General features: G+C 38.9%; 1 protein-coding gene across 25 annotated transcripts in view; it reads right to left on the bottom strand.

Moving 5' to 3' along the window:
* The window catches only part of TNS1 (tensin 1), a 398,798-nt gene that overhangs the window by 101,856 nt on the left and 274,662 nt on the right, over nucleotides 1–22,280 (bottom strand). For 22 of the 25 annotated variants that reach the window (XM_087881674.1, XM_034421770.3, XM_087881677.1 and 19 more), the window contains 4 exons: nucleotides 21,231–21,272; nucleotides 8,279–8,328; nucleotides 6,256–6,427; nucleotides 5,613–5,663 (listed from right to left, as the gene is read on the bottom strand). In XM_087881674.1, coding sequence (XP_087737800.1) covers nucleotides 5,613–5,663; nucleotides 6,256–6,427; nucleotides 8,279–8,328; nucleotides 21,231–21,272 — 315 coding nt within the window. Of the gene's footprint in view, nucleotides 1–5,612; nucleotides 5,664–6,255; nucleotides 6,428–8,278; nucleotides 8,329–12,926; nucleotides 13,487–21,230; nucleotides 21,273–22,280 lie in introns of those variants that run through there. The other 3 variants (XM_087881689.1, XM_087881693.1, XM_087881696.1) reach the window with 1 other exon arrangement.

Here is a 22,280-nt window from a genome sequence, read left to right as displayed (position 1 = left end):
TTAGAAATTTGTTGCCCCACCCAAAAAAAAAAGTTTAAATAGAAAAAATAATAATGCACATCATTCAGGTGGATAATATGAAATGAGGATTTTTTTTCCTTGAAAAAAGAACTCTCCTCGGGAATCACTTTCATTTCAAATTACACACACAATTTTAAAAAGTGGAGCCTTGCCTAATTCCCTGGCACTTTCTCAATTTCTCTACACTTAATCCTTGCTGGGAGCATCCCTGCAAACAGATTCTATGCAAGAATAGAGAATTGCATGCCACAAAGACGTTCGGCATGCAGAGAATGTGGAGTTGTAATTGGAGATGGATAGATGGATTTCACTGGCTCACTTTTAATTGCTTTTGAGTCTTTCAAAGTGTGTTTGACTCATTTCTTTCATCAAACTGTGATAGCAGAATTCATGTGAAAAGTAATATGTGTTTCTGTAGGTTCTTCCCCAATAAACACATATTTGCATGGCATTTCCCCCAACGTGGGTATTTTGATAGAATATTTGGACTGGACAATTCCATCACAAATTTTGGAGAAGTGCTAAAAAAGAAGGGTCATTATCTTTCAGTTGGCACATCAATACACTTTAGGTCAGCTAATAATAAATGTAAAGTCAACCATGGTTTGTTGGTTTGTTTGTTTTACTATGTTCACTGCCATAATGTCACAGAGATTTTAATTGCCAGAAGCCGTCAGAATATGCTTACAGAACTTTGGAGATTGCCAAGCTTTTTTTGTTTCCCAATCCTTTTGATCCCAGTTTGAAACTATAATGGAATGTGAAAATGACCTTGGAAGATGGAGGAAGGGAAAGATGCTGCCTGGGGAGCAATCAGATAAAAGGGAGAGAAGCCCACAACTGAGTAATGGGCAGAGAAAGTCTTAGAAAGGATCCTCCCTAATTTAACAAACAGTAAAAAAAAAAAAAAAGATGGTGGGAGATTTGTATTTTCAGACTTGCAAGACTGATGTCAACCTCCTAAGTAGACCAGACAGAAAACATGGCCAGATGAACTAATTGTATTTTATTGCTAGACGACATTAACAGAATATAGCATGTCTGAAAATATAAATCTCCCTCTTTTTTATGACCTGATAAGTTAGGGTGGATCCTCTCTAAATTTCTCCTTCTGCCCGATTACTCATTGCTGGCTTTTCCTCATTTTATTTGATCATTCCCTAGGTAGCATCTCTTCCTCCCTTCCCCAGTCTTCCAAGGTCATTTTCGCATTCCATTTACAGAAAAACATTTGAGATTGATCCAGGCAATCTTGACTGCTGGCAGAGCTTTTGCTTCTGTCTTCACTTCCTTCCAACTCTTCCACACATCCAGCAAACTGAAGCAAGGGGAGCAGGAATGAAACTGATCAGAGTTAATTAGCTATAAACTAACTACAACTCTTAGTTTCCTTCTGGGTGTTTTCACAGCTCATCAATTTCCAAGACAGCAGCTTCCTCAAAATGGAAATTTCCTGTCCATGGAAGCAGCAGTGATTTATTAAGATTTTGTCCAATAGTGAGTCCTTGGTAACAAATCTTGTTTAATCACCAGGGGATATCTCAAGTCAGAACCAGGATTCCATCTTCATCTAGTAACTTCATCAGTACAGTATTTTGTCAAAGGAGCACATTATTTTCTACCAGGGGTGAAATCTAAAATTTGTTACTACCGGTTCTGTGGGCGTGGCTTGGTGAGGGGTTGGGTAATGTGACTGGGTGGGCGTGGCCATTTTTTTTTAACTTTTAAAACCATTTTTTACATGTAAAAGCATAAAACCATGTAAAAAAATGCTTTCAAAAGGCTCTGATGATCCCAGCTGAGTTGCCTGATCGGCAGGCAACTCAGCTGGGATCGTCAGAGCTTGGATCATCAGAGCCATTTAAAAGAAAAAAAAAGGCTCTGATGATCGCACGGCTCAACTGGTTATGGGGGGCGGGGGCAGGGATTTTTTCTACCTGTTCTCCAAACTGCCCGCCGCCATCGCTACCTACTCACCCGAGCCGGTCCGAACCAGGAGCATTTCACCCCTGATTTATACTAGTTGATTGAAAAGTGGAGAAAGCAAGGGAGAATTGGCATTAGTTTTTCTAAGTAAAAATGTAACTTTCTTCTCAGAAAAGCAACCACTAATCTTAGACCCAAAGGTGCTTTTTTCAAGAGGCAACTGGACGTTCTGGTTTTTCTTTGAAGACATTTTGTTTCTCATCCAAGAAGCTTCTTCAGCCCAGAGCTGAAGAAACTTCTTGAATGAGAAGCAAGATGTCTTCAAAGAAAAACCAGAACGTCCAGTTGCCTCTTGGGGGAAAAAAAAGCACCTTTGGGACAACTGTGACCTGGATGACATAGAATGTCCATAGTTACTAATCTTAGAATATTTTAAGTTTCGCTTCAAATGGAGTGGTGATGATGCTGATGATCTAATTCATTTATTTTTACGAAAGGATATCTTTACTATTTTCAAGCAATCCCCTGCTGATGGTTCTGTCACAATGGCCCAAGAATATATCAATAAATGTAAGTACTTGTATTAATAACTACCATAACTCAGTCACAAAAATTGGCATGGGCAAAAATTGTTCACAGTTCTTCAAGGAAAGCTTTAATTCAAAAAATGTTGAGATTGGAAACCTCAGGCAAACTGCATAATATTATTTTAGAACTTCTTTTAGTTCTAAATGCCCCCACTGCATCCTCCCTCCATTTATTACCAATCAGTTGTCTGAAGTCTCTTTGTCCCTTCAGTCCCCATTTCTTGGCTGAGTCAAGAACTGTAGTGGCACAGTGGTTAGAATGCAATACTCCAAGCTACTTCAGCAGTTTGATTCCCACCTCAAGGTTCCAGGCTCAAGGCTGACTTGGCCTTCCATCCTTCCGAGGTTGATAAAACGAGGAGCCAGATTGTTGGGGGCAATATGCTGACTCTGTAAACTGCTTAGGGCGGGCTGTAAAGCACTGAGAAGGAGTATATAAGTCTAAGTGCTATTGTTAGTGCTATTGGTTATCCTCATGAATCAACTGGTAGGAAACTGAATAATTCAAGTATGAAAGGGATAATACAAATAGCAACATGATTCTTAAAATTCTGAAAATGGATAAAAGGAGGAGGTTTCAAGTACAGTTGCTAGTTATGAGTTCATACATGCTGTCAAAGTGAAAGTGATCACACAGAAGCATTTCCAAAGAAACCCAGTGAATAGGAAATGCAACAATGAATAAATAAGGACAAGATTTCATTGGGCTAGAAATCTATTTGCCTAGCCTCTTACAGCTCAAGAGATTTGCACTGAATAATATATTAATCAGCAAGTAAGTTAGCTAGTTGGTTTCTTCGTTATTTTATGTATAAATAATTAAAATATCTAAGGCTGAACACTCTGCAATGACTCTGAACACTTTATTGAATGCAAGCAATGCATTAAAATCCCCATGGTCATGCCAGGGGAAAAGAAACTCTTAAATTGGAGTTGTTGTTATATGATGTGCACATAAAATAATTCAAGTGATAAAGTAGAGTCTTAATTAAATATTTCTTTTAGAATTAGATTTTTCTGGCCCAACATTTAGTTTTAAAAGACCTATAAAAGTGGAGGGGATAGGGAAGCATATCCAAATGCAACTATAATTATTATCTTACTTGCCCCAAAACATGAATTCCCACACTTTTAAAGACAAAGATATAGGGAGAGGAATTTGTATAATTTAGTTATCCATGCAGTTTCCAAGAGTTTATTTGGTGGTTTTCAGTTGCAAAATGTTTCACAAATGCTGCCTTTTAAAATATGAAGACTATGAATGTTGTAAACCTTCATCAACAGATAATAGACTTAACCCCAGCAATAGCAATATCACTTAGACTTATATACTGCTTTACAGCCCTCTCTAAGTGGTTTTACAGAGTCAGCATATTGCCCCCAAACAAGCTGGGTCCTCATTTTACTGACCTCAGAAGAATGGAAGGCTGAGTCAACCCTGAGCCTAGTGAGATTTGAACTGCCAAATTGCAGGCAGCCGGCAGTCAGCAGAAGTAGCCTGTAGTACTGAACTCTAACCACTATGCTACCTCGGCTCCAGAGGGGGAGATGAGTCTGTCATGACACCTCTGAAGATTTTAGCAAATTACTATCCTATAAGCTTTGGGATTTGTTTCTTTAACATTGGAAAAAATGAGGATGTTTGAAACAAATAATTAAATTTCTTGCTCAAAAAGTGTTGTACAAAAGCAGAGTAATCAAGGAAGTAAATGCCATGAAATCCATTGTATAATTCATCTCACTTTTCCATGTATTATTCCACTCCAGTAAAAGGCTTGCCGTTTGAAAACCCGTTCCTCTCTCTGCCTCTCAATCATAGAAGTTCACCTTTCATTCCTCTTCTGTTCCTCCATCTTGCTAATTCAGCCTGAATAACCTCTGGCCAAAATCACCTGATAAATATAGTGGCAAGCCTAGATTACAATACTAGGACCATTTCCAGAATTTAGAGCAGAGGCAGAGGCAAGTGCTGGCTGTAGCTTGAGGAACAACCTTTTTGTATTGGCTACACAATGTGATTAATGGCCCAAAGAGTGGGATGCACCTAGAGGAGGCAGTTCTCCGTGATTACCCAATTTGGAGGCAAAAAGTAGCTGAAGAGAAGTGTAGCTGCTGCCTTGGCTGTGGTCTTAAAAGACTGTAAGTTTACAGTAAATGAAATTGATCATGGCTTCATAGTTAACATTAACTTTTTAGAATGTAGTCCAATGAATCATATGTAAACAGTGGAGCTTGTTTCTTCAATTCAGGGTCTGAAAAAAAATCAGAGCCCTTCGTTTGCAGATACTGGATACTGTCTAGCTGTCAAAAAGATGCATGCAGGAAAATTTGCACAATCAATGTACATAAATCTACCCACACTTTCCTTGGCAACTGAAACCACTTATTTTATTATTCAAAATAGCAACTGGAATCAGACATGTTTGTTTCCTAGCAAACATCGATTTCTCCATTCTGAGAAACGGTTTGGGATTTTGGAACCTAGGCTCCAAAAGCTGATTTTTTTCTGAATTACAGAGCACACACAAATTCATTTTCACAGGGTCATCACTAATGGAGAAGGAAGAACACATTAAAATATACATACTCTAGCAGATCTGTGACATTTTGACTCCTTGAGGTTTTATGGGATTTCAGATAAAGACCTCCAACCTCTTGAAAAATATGTGTAACATAACATTAAGTAATTTTATCATTAGGTTCTGCAGACGTACTGTATTTCTGGCTACGGGTGCCCACAGGTGCACTTCAAGGTTCTGATGACCTTAAATTTCAGGGAATACAATACCTGTTTATGGGATTATAGGATAGTATATGTAATGTACTTAGTAACTAATCTGTAACTGTGAAAAAATTATGAGTTTTTGTCTTGGACCAGGGGTGTCAGACTCGTGCCACGTTGCCTTCACATAACATAGCGTGACTTTTTTCCTTTAACTAAAACAGAATGGGTGTGACCAGCCCGTGACACATCCGGCCCACGGGCCACAAGTTTGACACCCCTGTCCTGGACCAGTTCTCTTTCTCATCCAACCATTCTACTGGAAATGTTATTTGCTTAAGTACAGTCCACCATACCTTGGAATGCAGCTTGCTGATGTCATGCCTCCTCTCTGACAGATTAAGAAGCTAAGAGAGAGAAAAGAAATATACAAGGTTAGAAGAGTCAGCTTGTGTGGTGTATCTTGGGCTTCGTACAGAATGGTGGAAAAACATCCAGAAACCAAAAATACATTGTTTCAGGTCAGTGAAATACCTACAGACATATAGAAGTTTTCTCTTTCCAAATTTTCAAAAACTTCAAATATGAGTTTTTAAGCTTTTCATTACTGACATCACCAAGCAGTCTAATTATATTGCATGCAGCTCACTGAAATGAAAACTGAAAAGAAACTATGACAGACAATGTTTTTGTTTTGTTTTGTTTTTAGGATCTTGGCCCTGTTAGAGTTACCTCATAATAAAAGATAGTCTTCAGAATTGATAATAAAGGTGAATGGATGAATTGGCAAAGGGATGCCATATCACAAAATAACAATTCATGTAGTAAGGATAATTAGAAAAAAAATAAGTTCTGGAAAAAGTTCAGATCAGTATCCGTAAGATATTACAACTCTTTTTGGAGTGAAACACCAAGACAAAATTCCAGAAAACATTCACTTCTTGGAAAGTTTTTCAAAGCAAGTTATGAAATTGAGTCACAACCTTCCAAATTTCTTACCAAGTAACTGTCCCCATGCTTGGATTTAAGCATTTGAGCCACCTCCTTCAGGTTGCTGCAGAAGGTTTGTTCTTCCGACAAACTTGCAAAGTTGACAGCAATTATCCGTTCTGTGACATATACCAGGTCTAGTTCACAAGTGTCTTCCATGGCCTGGTTTAGGCTCAAGTTCCTAGGCCAAAGAAAAACAACTGAATAATCAACAGTTGAGATATAAGATGTTAAGTTGTGAAGGATCTGCCTATGTACTTATCAGCAAGCACTTTTTCACTTTATTTGTGTTGTCAATTCTAAAGTGTGTTCTTGGAGTGTTAACAAGTTGGCTTCTCAGATTCTGTTCTCAACATTTTTTTCCAGAAAAACATTTAATTAAATTTCCTTGTATGAACATTTTTGAATCTGAATTGGGGAAACAGGATACTCCATTCAAAATTACACTTTTCTGCAAGATGATACTTGCAGCTTCCTTTTTTAATTGAAATGCTGGTAAATATAAACCAGTTTTCCATAAAGAAGTATGGCTGGATTAAATAGGATATGAAACCAAGGGCTTCCCAGAGATCACTGCAGAAGGGAAAATACACCACCAGATAATCATTTCAAGAGGTCTAAGGCATCATAGGATGAGGGCAAGGCAACAAGGGAAAATCAGGAGGGTGTGCAGAGTATATTGCCTTGAATTCCTGACGGTAAATCAGAATACAGATCTAACATGAATACATCAAAATTAAGCCATTTGTACAGTGGGTAGCAAAGAACTAAATGTTCAATAAACACAATAAAGAGTCTTCTAGCACTTATAAAACTATTGTGAGACAAATGTTGGTGAATTAGAGTCCCTCCATGAAATAGAATAACAAAGGGGTTAAATCTACTTACCTTCCTTACTGGTTCGGAAGTGCACGTGCCGCGTGCGTCACATGCGCACGCAGACCCTCTGCACATGTGCAAAAACTTCTGCGTATGTGTAGAGGGTAAAAAACACATTACTTCCTGGTTAAAACCAGGAAGTAATGACAAACGGGCAGGTGGGTGGAGCCTCGCACCGCCATCGCTACTGGTTCTTCGAACCACCTGCCACAATTGCTACCAGATCGCCCAATCCGGTCCGAACCAGGAGCATTTCACCCCTGGAATAACATCTACATCCATGTTCCTGAATCTCAGCCAGTTTAAGATGTGTGGATTTCAACTCCCAAGATCCCCCAGCCAGAATTATTCATTCAGCAATTGTGGGAGGTGAAGTCCACACATTTTAAAGTTGCTGAAGTTGAGAAACACAGATCTATACTAATGGTTCTGTGTGAGTATAAAATTCTTGGAGGACAAAACTTTTGGGTTCTACAACATATCATGTTCCTCCAGAGTAGAGAGTAGTGAACAGTAAAGGTAAAGGTTCCCCTTGCACCTAAGTGCTAGTTGTTCCCGACTCTAGGGGGCGGTGCTCATCTCCGTTTCAAAGCCGAAGAGCCAGCGCTGTCCGAAGACATCTCCATGGTCATGTGGCCGACATGACTAAATGCCAAAGGCACACAGAACACTGTTACCTTTCCACCAAAGGTGGTCCCTATTTTTCTACTTGCATTTTTTACGTGCTTTCGAACTACTAGGTTGGCAGAAGTTGGGACAAGTAAGGGGAGCTCACCCCATTACGCAGCACTAGATTCAAACCGCTGAACTGCTGACCTTTCGATCGACAAGCTCAGCGTCTTAGCCACTGAGCCCCTTTTGTGAATAGTACAGAATAGTAATTGCTGGAATTAGAACTGTTGGTGCTAGAATGTTTGTGTCCTCCTGTGGGTTTCCTGGAGACATTTGGCTTACCATTGTGGGAAGAGAGTGTGGCTTCACAGTCTAATCTGGTCTCTCTTTCTTTTGTTTTTCATATCAATTTACAACAAGGTTGAAACATTAATGGTACTAATAGTGCATGGATTATATTCCTAATTAAAAATAAAACAGTGGTTGGAGCTCCATAGATAAGATACTTTGTACAGGAAACTCATCAACTCTTGAGGTTTACCTTGAAGGTTTACGTTGTGCCTGCATAATTTGAGGGGATCTTGAAAATACCTAAGGTAGAAAAATCAAGAGGGAGATAAAGAGAAAAATGTCATATTTTTTCATCACAGATTGACACAATTAGTAGAAAAACTGAAGAAACCGAGCCTCTGCTGATTTTCCAAACCCCATATGAATAGCAAAGATAAAAATCTGATGTGTGTTGGGATAGGAGGGGTTGTGAATTTGAGGTGGCTCATAAAAAGTTCTATAAATCTCCACTTTGAAAAACATCCCATATTTGGAGAATTTATTTTTAAAGTCCTATTTTCTTATTTCTCTGCAGTTGCACAATTGCATAGTATTGCATTTCATAATATATTGAAGATACTCATTAAAGATAACACAGCAGAAAAATCAGAGAAGTGGAGAAAATAAAATCCAGAGCAAGTCCCAATTTGATATTCCCTTCTGTGTCGCAATTTGAATAGAAGATATTAAATATATTGAGGGGGGGGCGTTCAGTAAGATGCTCAGACTTAATTACAGATCTTTTCTGCCAGCGTCCCTAGGAAAGTGGAGAGAAAATGTAAGCCTGAAAAAGGAAACTATGCTATCTGATAGTAGCATAATCTTTTAACAAAAATTTGTGAACAAGGAATGGAGATAAATTCAGTTTTTAAAAAGACTTTTGGGACCTTTATAAATTGCAATCTTAAATTACACTGAACAAAGTACACCTTTATAGTTAGCGATCCTCTGAAGAATTCAACCTCTGGTAGCGTTTATAGATTGGGGGGAGGGGGTAGAAGATTGTGTGAAATTTGGCTTCTAGATTTAATTCTAGAATAAACCAGCAAATACTGCAGATTTCTCAGAGAAGGCAATTTCACAGAATCCTTTAAATCTCTACTGGAGAAACATGATCTTATTAAGCACCAGGAGAAAGCATTATAATACCCAGCAAGATTTCTTCATGTCCCTAGAACTGTACTCTGCTTTGCTTGTCCAAAACTTTCCCAGAACAAAATATCAGGAGGAAATGTCTAAATTGTTGGAGCAGGAAATTTCTATTTATACATTGTTCCCATTCTTCCCCCCACTCCCCAAATTCCTTATGTGCTTATTTTATTCAGTGACTTTATAACCCCAGCAGGAACACTAAGTGAGGGTTCTAATCAAAGAAATATATGAGGGTGTGTGTGTGTGTGAGAGAGAGAGACACGCAGGGTTAATTTCTATCATTAAAACAAAAGTATTCTTTTCAAATACTTGCTGAATTATAAGTAATCATACAAAGCAGCCAAGACAAAGGAGCATGATATACAGAAAACACAATAAATTAAAAATATCAAGTTAACTTCATCCAGTGATTCATACTTTTGTATAGTTTATTGAATAGCCCGAAGGCCTTTTCAAACAAAACAGAAAAGAAAAAGGGAAAAAGGTAAAACGGTTACAAAAATAGCAATTTAAAAATATATGATAGATGACGTTAAAATTTTACAATATCAATTTTCAATAGCCAAGACTAGATAACCCAAATAGGATAGCTCCTCTCTAACTGAGCTCATCTTCCTTACAATCGATAAAATGTTTTTTGATATAACTGGCTCGTATTGCTGTCATTTTTTTTAAGATATCGAGTGATCGCTCTTACCAGGGGAGGAGAGTCAGCCCTCAACAGAAATGCTAGTTTTTGGCTTATATTCCAGTGGGGAAATTTATTTATAATTGGGGACAGATATTGTTTTCTTACTTCTTGATAGAGACTACATTCGAATATTATATGCGCCGTGTCCTCCACGACGTTTACCCCACATATGCATATTCTTTTGTCATACGGGATTTTCCGATAACGGCCGAATCTAACGTTTGTATCTAGAAGTTCGAATCTAAACTTAACAAATAACTGTCTCTCCACTGATGGCATTTCTAAATGTAAATACTTTTCCAGAGTGAAAGTTGTTTTAACTGCTGTCAGCAGTTTAAGGGAATGATTAGTTGAAAGGGTTGCCATGTCCATTTGCCCATGTATATCTTTAATCCGTTGTTTAACTTGGTTCAGTGTGTCACACAACGGGAACCCTACGCCATATCGGTTCAATATTTCTGACAGCCGGGTTAGCCAGGAATACCTTTGAGGATTTGAAATCTGCTGTTCCTCTAGACATATTTTGGGGAGTCTGCTGGCATCCATCTGGGTCATTTTTAGCCAGTAGGCTACCGCCCTAGTGATTGTATAGGTGTACAGTGAGAAATGTCCCAATTCAGCTCTGACGGCTGCAGCTGAAGTGGAATTGTTTACCCCAAGCATCCTCCTTAACAAATTATTTTGAGTTCTCTCTAATATGGGGGCCTCTGTAAGACCCCAAATTTCAGCACCATAGAGCATGATCGGGACAAGTTTAGCCTGAAAGACTTTACGAAGAGGTAAGATGGAGGTTGGTTGGATTGCTTTTAAAACTATTAGTCTATACAGTTTAGAGTTTTAAACGGGTTCATTCTTCCTGAACCTTTATAGTTGTAATAAACCAAAATTAATTCCCATAATGGATTCCCAAATACAATTCATGGTTAGGTACCTATCCTGTTTTTCTTACAACAAATTTTTACCAAGGTATTACTTTTTCATTAGAGAGATATGGATGTGTTTGCCCATTCCATCAGAATAACAAAGCTAGAAAGGAGTTTAGAGGTCTTCTAAGTCAAGCAGGAAACCCTATACCATTCTGGGTGAATGGCTATTCCATCTCTTCTTAAAAACCTCTAGTGATGAAGCATCCACAAGACAAAAATATTTCATAGGCTGGATCCATTTCACATTAAAATTCTAAACCACACCCAATTGGGATATTTACACAGCTGTAGCCAAGGAAACAATCTAGATATTGGCTTCACCCAAGAGTGGGCAACATTCACAGGGCCACGTGCTGCAACTTAGCATTCTGATTTGCAAGAGTCATAGGAGGCCATCCCATTTAGCCTGATTTTTTTGGATTTAGCAAGTGGCTAGGAATGAGGATAGAAGCAGGAGGCCTCCCAGAAAAAAACAATTTCTATTCCCATTTCTATCTTTAACTTCCCATAAAGAAGAAAAATATGCATTAGTCAGGTTCAGACATATTGCCAGACAATTTCAACAACATGTTCTTGGGCATTATGGAAATGAAACTCAAATGTTGGGAGACTATCCCCAATCTCATAGATTGTCTTGCTCTAGCTTCACTCGATGGCCTTGCTAAAATAAAGGACTGCCACCCATAACACGAACTGCAAACTACCCAACCCTATTATTTTCACCTAGTCTAGCATGTTGTGTGAATCAGGACACCAAATAGTGTTGATATCAAATGCAGGTTTTTATGCTCATTGGGAACCCCAGACTGTATTGATATTTGCTATATAATGTACTTTTAGCAATATTGCAAAAGCTATGCATATTCATTTCAAGAAGGATTCTATCCCTTGAAACATAGAATGAGAATCAAACACATATAAAACAGCAGGATGACACATTCTACTTTTATGAAAAGTAGAAAACATTATTAAAACTGTTGAACTATTGCATTTGGAGAATGACCTCACCAAACCTAGAGAATCCAATATTGCCAATCTTATCAGGTCTATCTATTCTTGTTTTACCAATGTACCTCTGTGCACTTCCAGTATATCTGATGGTTCATAAGAGGACATTGAACTAAGGTGAAGATTATTTTATTTTATTATTTTATTCTAGGGCCACCCATCTCTACTAAGTAATTCTGAGCAGTCTACAATTCTAAAACATGAAAACTGTTGTCTCTTGCAAATACACAGAACCTCCCAGAATAAACAATACTTCATATATCTTGTCTATTTTAGAAACAAGATGGAAGTACTGTATTACAGATCTTTAGAATTCAGTGAGAATTTTGGAAGCATTTTAATCGAAAGTGAACGCAATGCAGATGGCTCAAAGTGATACTATGCACATTCTTTCACTTTCTCATACAAAGTTAAGTACTTTCTTTTATACGCTGTTATGAATAGTTTTTTTCATACACCTGCAGATGGATACACAAATGTTCTTCCTTCTTTATATGAACATGCATAGACATACACAGAAGGTTATGAAATATTTTCACATACATGGCAAAACGCGCATTTATTTATTTTTTCTCCGGAGGTTAGTGCTGTATAAATAGAAAATAAAGTTCTTTCTCCAATGAAACAATATTACCTGGCTTGTATTAATGCATAGGCATTAAATACCTTTTCCACATCCTGTAGATTTGGAAGGGGATCTGATTTTAAAAACATACTGGCTAAATTACAACACACAAATCTTGGTTAGCCTTTTCCAAAACCCAGTCTGTATAGATTACGATCAATGTACATTGGGAACCCAGAAGATGGATTAATCCAATAACCAAGCCAAACATTTTATGAATATAGCACTCTATAATCAGATCAATAGGCAGGGCAATCTTCCCCATATTTCCTATGATGATCCTAAAATCCTAAAATCTAATCCAAAAATTGCCAACCGAGGACCAAAGAGGAATGCATATTCCTTTTGATAGAAAGCCAATATATTTTCCCACTTACCCTCAGAGAGTAGCTCAGAATGCAATTTGGCATCTCCTTGCCACATATACCCCCCTATCTGGCCTTAAACTAAGACTTACCTTAGGCAGAGATAGGGTTTTCCTAAGCCAGTTTGAAGCCAAGGTGCCCATCTTTCTGAAAACTCCATCCAAAACAATCCTTTTCTTTGACACAAAAAATCAGTCCGAACAAGTACACGGTAATAATACAAGCAGAGTATTTGATTAAGCAGCAACATAAGCCTGACATACAGCAGGCATCGTATTTGTGGCAGATAGCCTCTGATGCAACGGCTTTGGTCCCTGGTTCTCACAGGGCAGCATCCTAATTATAAACAGCTCCCTTGTTATTACTTCCAGTGGAAATGAAGCCCTACCCTTCCTGAAACTCCCTCTAACATACGTGCGCGCACACATACACACACCACGAGAAATAGTCAGGCAGATATCAGCTGATAGAAATAACAGCTTCTAGGCAAATTAAGAGGTCAGAAGAGATCCTATCCAGAATTTAGGTCCAGGCAGAAAGATGAGAGGGACTGACTAATCTTTCGAAAGGCTGGGATTGCTCGCAACACCACTTCCCTCTTTCCTGAAAAGAAAGTGTGTGCTAATCGGTTGCAACAAAAGCCACAAAATAAGCCAATGAGTTGTCAAAGCTATTCATATAAAATAGGGGTGGGTCACATGCAGCTTCCAAACCACATTCATTGTGGTGCAACAGAAAAGTCATTGACTGAGTAGCTACAATTTCAAGAACAGAAATGACAGGGTAAGTCCCAGAATAAGTGCGTGTTATATAAAACAGAGGTGAGTGAAGAATCCTCCAGGTTTTTTTGTTTTTTTTTTTGTCTGTTCCTGCTCCCACAAACCTGGAAAACGGAAATATTTTGGAAAGAATTTTCTTTAAAAAAAAACCCCAAAACTATTTTCTTTTAAAATAATTAATGCATATTTATTGTTCATACACTAGGTAAAGTCTATGGAGATTCTCAGTCATCCAGGTCATGGTTGTCCCAAAGGTGCTTTTTCAAGAGGCAATTGGACTTTCTGGTTTTTCTTTTCTTTGAAGATGTTTTGCTTCTCATCTAACTGAAGAAGCTTCTTGGATGAGAAGCGAAACGTCTTCAAAGAAAAGAAAAAACAAAGTCCAGTTGCCTCGTGAAAAAGCACCTTTGAGACTACTAGGTAAATGTAAAGGTAAATGTTTCCCCTGTCCAGTTGCTTCCAACTCTATGGGGTGCTGCTCATCTCCATTTCTTAGCCAAGGGAGGCAACGTTGCCCAAAGACATTTCTGAGATCATGTGATCAGCATGACTATAGGCCGAGTCGCATGGAACAATTACCTTCCCACCAAAGTGGCACCTACCCTGTTCCCCTGAAAATAAGACATCCCCTGATAATAAGCCCAATCGGGCTTTGGAGCACATGCGCTAAAATAAGCCTCCCCCAAAAATAAGCTCTCCCCAAAAATATTTAAACACAGAGCTGGAAATCAGGTAAGACGGCAAGAGGAGCCCCATCTTGCTCCACGCACCCCAAAATAATAAGACCTCCCCAAAAATAAGGCCAAGCATTTATTTCAGGGTTCAAAAAAATAAAAGACAGGGTGTTATTTTTGGGAAAACATGGTATCTCACTGCTCGTATTTGCATGCTTTCAAGCTGCTAGGTTGGCAGGAGCTGGGGTAAGTAACAGAAGTTCACCCCATCACATGGTGCTCAGGTCTCCAACCTGGACTGTTCAGCTGACAAGCTCAGCGTCTTTAACCATTGAGCCATCCCACCCCTATGTTCATATACCACTGTTCTTTATTCTTCCAAAAGATTTCCTATTAGCTTACAATAGGAAGATTTATACCTACAGTTGCAAAGTGAGGACAAGCAGCATGGATGCAAAAGTAAGATGCTCTTTGTAGATATGTATGTTCATGGCTGAGTATTTGGCCAGAGAGGGGTGGGAGCACTGCTCCAGAGGTTGGTGGAGGTTGGTGGACGTGTCTTCCCTAAGTTTCACAGGACAGAAGCATTACAAAGGAGTAAGTTGTAAAAATTTAGCCAGCAAATTTAATTATTATTATTATTATTTATTATTTATTGAATTTGTATACCGCCCTACTCCCGAAGGACTCAGGGCGGTGAACAGCCAGATAAAAGACATATAATACAAATGTTAAAAAGCATTAAAATACAATTAAATAATTTGGCCCGGAAAACAAAATTTAAAACACCCCAAATTCTTAAGACAAATTTAAAATTTAATTTTTTTAAAAAGTTTAAAAGTTTAAAGAGAGGTTAGGCCAGGCCGGCCTGCTGAAAAAGAAATGTTTTGATGGCACGGCGAAAAGCGCGCAGGTCCGGGTTCCTCCGTATCTCCGGGGGGAGCTTGTTCCAGATGGCAGGTGCCCCCACAGAGAAGGCTCTTCCCCTGGGGGCCTCCAGTCGACATTGTTTGGCCGACGGCACCCTGAGGAGCCCCTCTCTATGGGAGCATACTGGTCGGTGAGAGGCCACTGGTGGCAGAAGGCAGTCTCGTAAATACCCCGGTCCTAAGCCATGGAGCGCTCTAAAGGTGGTAACCAAAACCTTGAAGCGCACCCGGAAGACCACCGGGAGCCAGTGCAGCTCGCGCAGGAGGGGGGGTCACATGGGAGCGCCCCGTCGCTCCCATAACCACCCGCGTGGCCGCATTCTGGACCAGCTGGAGCCTCCAGGTGCTCCTCAAGGGGAGCCCCATGTAGAGAGCATTGCAGTAATCCAGGCGGGAAGTGACGAGGCAAATGGTGATCACACGATCACAGGGAATACTGCAACTGTCATAAATGTCAGTCAGTTGCTAACCATCTGAATTTTGATCACGTGACCATGGGGATTCTGCAACAGTTGTAAGTCTGAAAAATAGTCAAAAGTCACTTTTTACAGTGATGTTGTCACTTTGAACGGTCACTAAATGAACCGTTTTAAGTCAAGAACTACCTGTATTCACATTTAAAAGACTAGACAGAACAATTAGTAATATGAGTAAATCCAATTTTATAATTAAGCGGTTGCTATCCTTTCCACTTGTCACCACTAATGGAGTTGCATTTGGCTAACTGGAGAAGAGATTGGAGAAGAAGACATATTATGGTCCTCTAGTAACTTCAACACATACAACCCAGTATTTAACTTCATCTAGGACCAAAGCAACAGATTTCCCTCCAGGACTTCTTCGCTGTCCTTGTAATTCATCCATGGTTACTTATTCCTGTAAATATACAGGCAGCTACTGAGCAATCTTTGGCAATGATTGATTTCAAACAGATGTGTCTTTATTAGAACATCATTTTGAATGGTGAACCACCTTAGAAAATCAACAAACAAAATATAAAAGTTGGAAAAATATAAAGTATAAATAGGTACCAGGGGACAGATCCTTCCACAACAGCATCCGCTAATAATTGTTTTATACAGTTATTATTTTTGGAATTCTGGTATTCATTTTTTTAAAGGCAGCCTATTAGTATTGTCAGCATACTAAAAAGCAGAGACATTACCCTGACAACAAAAGGGTGTATAGTCAAGGCTATGGTTTCTCCGGTTGCGATGTATGGCTTGAAAGCATGGGCCTGGTGGCTCAGCAGACTGATAGCATTGTGATTAACACCAGCTGTCTGCAATTACTGTAAGTTCAAATCTCACCAGGCTCAAGGTTAACTCAGCCTTCCATCCTTTCTAAGGTAGGTAAATTGAGGACCCAGTTTGTGGGGGCAATAAGATGACTTTGTATAAATATACAAAAGTATCAAGGCTATTGCTTAACGCATTGTATGCCGCCCTGAGTCTCCGGAGAAGGGTGGCATATAAATCAAATTAAAAAAAAAAAAAGCATGATGTCTCATCTCATGGCCAAAAGCATGATATAATTAATGAAAGACCAGAAATATACTGAAGCAAGCAATGGAAGCTGTAGGATTATCTGCCCAAGTATCAGGCTAAACTGGCTATGTTGTACTTTCACTTCAAAGTAATGGAGATAAAAAATGCTGTTTTCATTGGATCAATGGTATTTTTTTCTGCTGACAGATGACTGAGCTCAATTCTTCATAGTTCTGCCATCCCTACTCAACACTTTATCAAGAATTCCTAAGAGGTGCACCAGAGAAGAGGGAAGGGCAATCTTCTTTTATCAGGTTCTTACAAGATGCTTCCTAGACTGAAGCCACTACAATTGCAGGTAAATATGGGTAGGCCAAAGCTTTTTTCTCTGGTGCTTTCCTTACAAAGAAACCGTAACACGCTGCCTTAGAACCGATGAATTTATATATCAACCACACTGAATAAAAACAGAAACAGATGAGACTCTGTTGTTAACCAGGCAAATGAACAGCATGAACTATCACATGTCAAATTAGAACAGTGCTCTTCAAAGATGATGCTAATAGACCAGAGATGCTGATGACAACAAACTTACAGTGGAGCTTCTGTTGATGTTTACAGGTTACATATCTAATATATAAAAGAGTCAGCACCAGAGAATTCTTATTTTCCACAGCACACAGAAGCCCTGCTCAGTTCACATCCACATGATTTCATTTTAGCTTCTTCAATTGTTAAACATTTGGATAGATTGCCAAGAAAAGAAAAAAGGAATCTCATGAGCTGTAGCAGCCAACTCATCCCCTCCTTCCCCAAGCGATACAATCAAAGGTCCTGTGATACCAAGACAACTGCAAATGATTAGATATGCTTATCCGGAGTGGCAAAAACATAACATCCCACAAGAACAGTCAGCAGTAATGCAAGAGCTCTGCTAACCTAACCTACCAATCTTTAGGCAGCCTTTAGGTGAAAGTCTAAGTCACAACCCTTCTGGACATCTGGAAAGCTGCTAAAATCCAGCTCCGCCCCCCTCCCCACAAACATTATAGTCAGAATGTTAAGGGACCCAATGCAGGTAGTCCTCAGTTAACTATGGAAATCGGGACCAGAAATTCCACTGCTAAGCAATGCGGTCATAAAGTTGAGTTGTCACATGATCACATCACTTAGCAACAGCAATCCCTGCACTCTCCATCGCTGCTGTTAAGTAAGGACCACAGATCATTAAGCAAGTCCCAGGTAACTTGCAAGCAACCCAGCAGGCAGGCAAGGCACGGTAAGGGACTTGCAATCTTCCCAGCTAGTGTCACAATTGATTTTGCTTGTGAAGGGAGGTTGCAAATGGGGATCCTGAGTGCAAGGCGGTTGCCAAGTCCCCCAGATCACAATCACAAGACTGCAGGAGTTCTGGGGCAACCAGAATATCAAGGTTGCAAGTCTCCTTTTTCAGCATTGTCATAACTTCAAATGGTTGCTGAACGAATGGTTGATAAGCAAGGAGCTACCTCAGTGGTGGGATTCAGCCAGTTCACACCACTTCGGGAGAACCGGTTGTTAACTTTCTGAGCAGTTTGGTGAACTGGTTGTTGGAAGAAATCATTAGGGCAGAGAACCAGTTGTTAAATTATTTGAATCCCACCACTGAGCTACCTGTATACATGTCTTTATTTTTATTGAATTGGTATATAGTGCCCTGGGTTGCCTTTTCTTATATAAGAGTACTTTAAATGCTTTATGGGGGTGGAGTTTTTTTGGGTTTTTTTAATATTGTTTTGTATGGAATATTCACCACCCAGAATTATGTATTTACAATAGCAGCTGTATAAATTGTCTACATAAATGAATAATTTTTCTCAAGCAAACGGATGGCTCTTCTCCCAGAGAATGCCTTTTCATACTCTAGTCCTTGAAGAAGGACATTGGGCTTAAGGCAAGATGTTTTTCATTTCTTCTCAAAGAAAAACAGTTTTGTTTCCAGACACTCCTTGACTCTCAAGAAATTTCCATCCTCTCAGAATGGGTCCAGATGTTACATTTCAAAAGACCGAGCCTTTTCTCTTTTCATACTTCCTTCTTTAGAGCAGGAAATCACAGATTGTACTGGCTAATTCTGTAACTAGAGAAAAAAAATGTTTCTTGCGCTTATCTAGTTATAAAAGATACCTTAGTGAATTTCCATTCCCTACCAGTTATTACAGCTACATCCAACTAGACCACCCAGAGGAGCTTTTAGCTAGCTGCTAAGTGCCTTGGGAACTATTTTTCAATGTATTTTGACAATGACATTTTCAAGGTTGATATTTCTCGGATGAAGAATGAAAAAAATATGGTTGCTAAAATGTTGAGAATGGCTTGACGGTACATAATCAATAGTGAAAAAATATCACTTTCAGAATTCTGAACTGAACAATATTATCAAGCAAAAAAAAAATCAACAACAATTCAGTACTATTGCAATATCAGCTGGGAGGGATCTAGGAGTCCTAGTGGACAACCACTTAAATAAGAGCCAGCAGTGTGCTGCAGCTACCAAAAAAAGCCAATGCATTCCTAGGCTGCATCAATGGAGAGCTGTATCAAGATCATGAGAAGTGATAATACTGTTATATACCCCACTGGTAAGACCATACTAGGAATATTCCATCCAGTTTTGGTCACCATGATACAAAAAGATGCTAAGACTCTAGAAAAAGAACAGAGAAGATCAACAATGATGATTAGGGGACTGGAGGCTAAAACATATGAAGAAAGTAAGTATTGGGTATGTCTAGTCTAATGAAGAGAAGGACTAGGGATGCCATGATAGCAATCTTCTAATATTTAGGGGCTGTCACAAAGAAGAGGGGGTTAACTGATTCTCCAAAGCACTCGAAGGCAAGACAAGAAGTAACAGACAGAAACTTATCAAGGAAAGATCCAATCTAGAACTAAGGAGAATTTCCTGACAGTGGGAACAATTAATCAGTAGAATGGCTTGCCTTCAGAAGTTGTGGGTCCTCCATCACTGAATATTTTTAGGAAGAAATTGGACAACCATTTGTCCAGAATGGTGTACGGTCTCCTGTTTGAGCATGGAGTTGGACTAGAAGACCTCCAAGGCCCCTTCCAACTCTGTTATTCTGTTATTAATAGCTTTCGTTTCTTGCAGTAATAGAGTGAATGTAGGCAGTAATGGAGTGAATATAAGACCTAGGGGTCAGTGTACTTGACTTCTGGTTTCTTTGTAAGTATTTTCTGGGCTCTCCATGCTGAATTCCTTAAATTTCTTCCCAAATCAGTGAATATTATGTTCAGAATATGTGAGGACGATTTTATTGCACTGTCATTGGAAAAACAATGTTGCATTTTCTATTTAGAACGTGATGCTACAGTTCTAGTCTATTTCAATGAAGATTTATAATACATTCATGATTTATGATACATTCACTAAATAAATTAGGACTGTTCATGCTTCAAAATAATTTGGGAAGAATGCCTTGCATAAACTTGAGCTCAGCACCTCTCTGCTCTTCATAAAAGCAGCCCATAATTTTTCAAGTTTCTGTGCCAACCTAAAAAAAAAAAGCTGTGTCTGAAAGTCTGAAAAAATAGTCTGCTTTAATGAAGAACAGAAAAGTGAAGGGCTCTGGTTTATGCAAGATCCAAGACACTACTTTCCAAATCATTTTTGGGGAAAATGAGAAACACAAAATTCAAGATGGCTCTTCCGAACATAACTGTTAATAAACTCAACTTGTAATGATTTTAAGTAAAGTTATATATACTGAATCTTGAGTTAGGAGCTGGGTTTAAATTGTGCTAGCTGGGTTTCCCTTGCATTCTTCCCAGACTAGGAATAGCTCTTTTGGGAATTACGCTTATTCCGCAATTTCTCCATCTTTAGGAAAGAAGGCAAAACCTTTCCCTTCAGATTGGATTTATAGACTAAATGAAAGATTATTTCATTTGGGCTAATTAAATGAATTAATGCATCAAATTAATCATGATTTTAGTTGCTGCTTTAATCAGATTTTTAACTATTTATATATTCTTGCTTTTGTTTTTTAATCAATTTCCATCTTCCATTTCCTAAGAGTGGAAAAGCAAGGCAAAGTACAGTGAAAATGTAAATAAATTAAGATGGATTCAATTAAGCTGATTTTAATGCAATGTTTGAAAAACCATTTCCTAAGTCATATCACTTGCCATTTCCTAACTCATATCATTTGCAAATTGTTTAGCACTAAATGTTTCACTCCTGATGCTAGACCAAAGAGCTACACTATTGTTGACAGGCCTTTGGGGCAGTCTCCAGCACCACCGCTCAGTTTAACTGGAAAATAAGATGTAGTTTTGTTGCTAAATGGGTTAGAAACATGATAACACAAAGGAAAGGCTAAAATAGCTGTACAAACCAGGGATTTGGGCAGCTCTCATAGCCAGAAAGACTAATGTGGTTGTAGAAAATTAGATGGGGAGCTATTTGACATGGAACAGAAAAAATGTAGCATCAATCACTACAAAATCTAGAAGAGAGAAACTTACCGGGGTATCTACATGCTTTGCAGGGCTCTCTTCGGTGGATGGCTGCACAGAGAAGAAAAACAAAGAAAGCATGAAAGCCAAGTTCAAATGTAAAACTTCCTTGCATGTTTATAAAACAAACTTTTCAAGTTCCCATACAACTTTCCTACATCCCTCTTCCCTCCTGTAGCTGTGGAAGGAGATTCAAAAGGTCAGGAATCCCTGGAAGCTGGCCAAGCTCCCTAGTTAATGACAAAAGTTCAATTTTAAAGGATAGAGAGGAAGTTAATGTTGAGTGCAATACAAATCATCCAAACCACTTTTAAACATGTATGAGGTCAAAAGGGGCCTTACTGTATAACTGTGTAAAGGCTTTTGCTACAATTTTAACTCTGTATTTTCTGGCTGGTCCATTTTCTGCCATTTCTCTCTAAGTTCAACCTGATCTAGTTGCCCTCAACAACTCCCTTCCATAGTCCTTCTTCTTTGGTTCCTTCACCCTCAGGAAATACCACACCTCCAAATTCTCCGCCATGCTCTTTTTCTCTCTACAGTACCACTTCTCTTTCTGCTCCAATTTTGCCAGCAACTCCTTATCTCTTGTACTCTATCACAAAAGTCCCTGTATCTCTGCCTTTTCTATTTTTCTGCATTCCACAGAATGCAGAAGTCTCTGCATTAAAAGTCCCATGTGGCATCTATCTTTTAAAAAGGGCAGTTTTATTGGCATGAACAGGGGCACGAATTATTTTCTCCAGTACATGACCCTCATCTGAATCCTCATCTTCAAATCTTCTCTTTGCTTTGCTTTGCTAATATCTTTAGGAGGTGGGATCAACTTGGATCTCTCATTGACATGTTTATTTTTTAAGGTTATAAAACAATTCAGCTCATTAGGCTCTTAGCTTCTTCAGCCCTTCCTTTGAGGAAGTGCAAGCCATCAAATTTGTTCGAAGGCTCTGGTGGTTTCCTGCAGTTGGCTTTGGCAGCAAAAAAAATTTAAAACCCCAAGCCAGAGGCTTAGCAGAGTTGGTTAAAATACTTGTAATTCTGGTTTTTTTTTTTAAAAAA

This window comes from Pantherophis guttatus, chromosome 1 (assembly GCF_059756535.1).
Source record: "Pantherophis guttatus breed Tessera chromosome 1, ASM5975653v1, whole genome shotgun sequence".
Classification (NCBI taxonomy): Eukaryota; Metazoa; Chordata; class Lepidosauria; order Squamata; family Colubridae; genus Pantherophis; species Pantherophis guttatus.
Note: the sequence above shows the minus strand (reverse complement) of the source record. Positions and strands in the feature narration are given on the sequence as shown.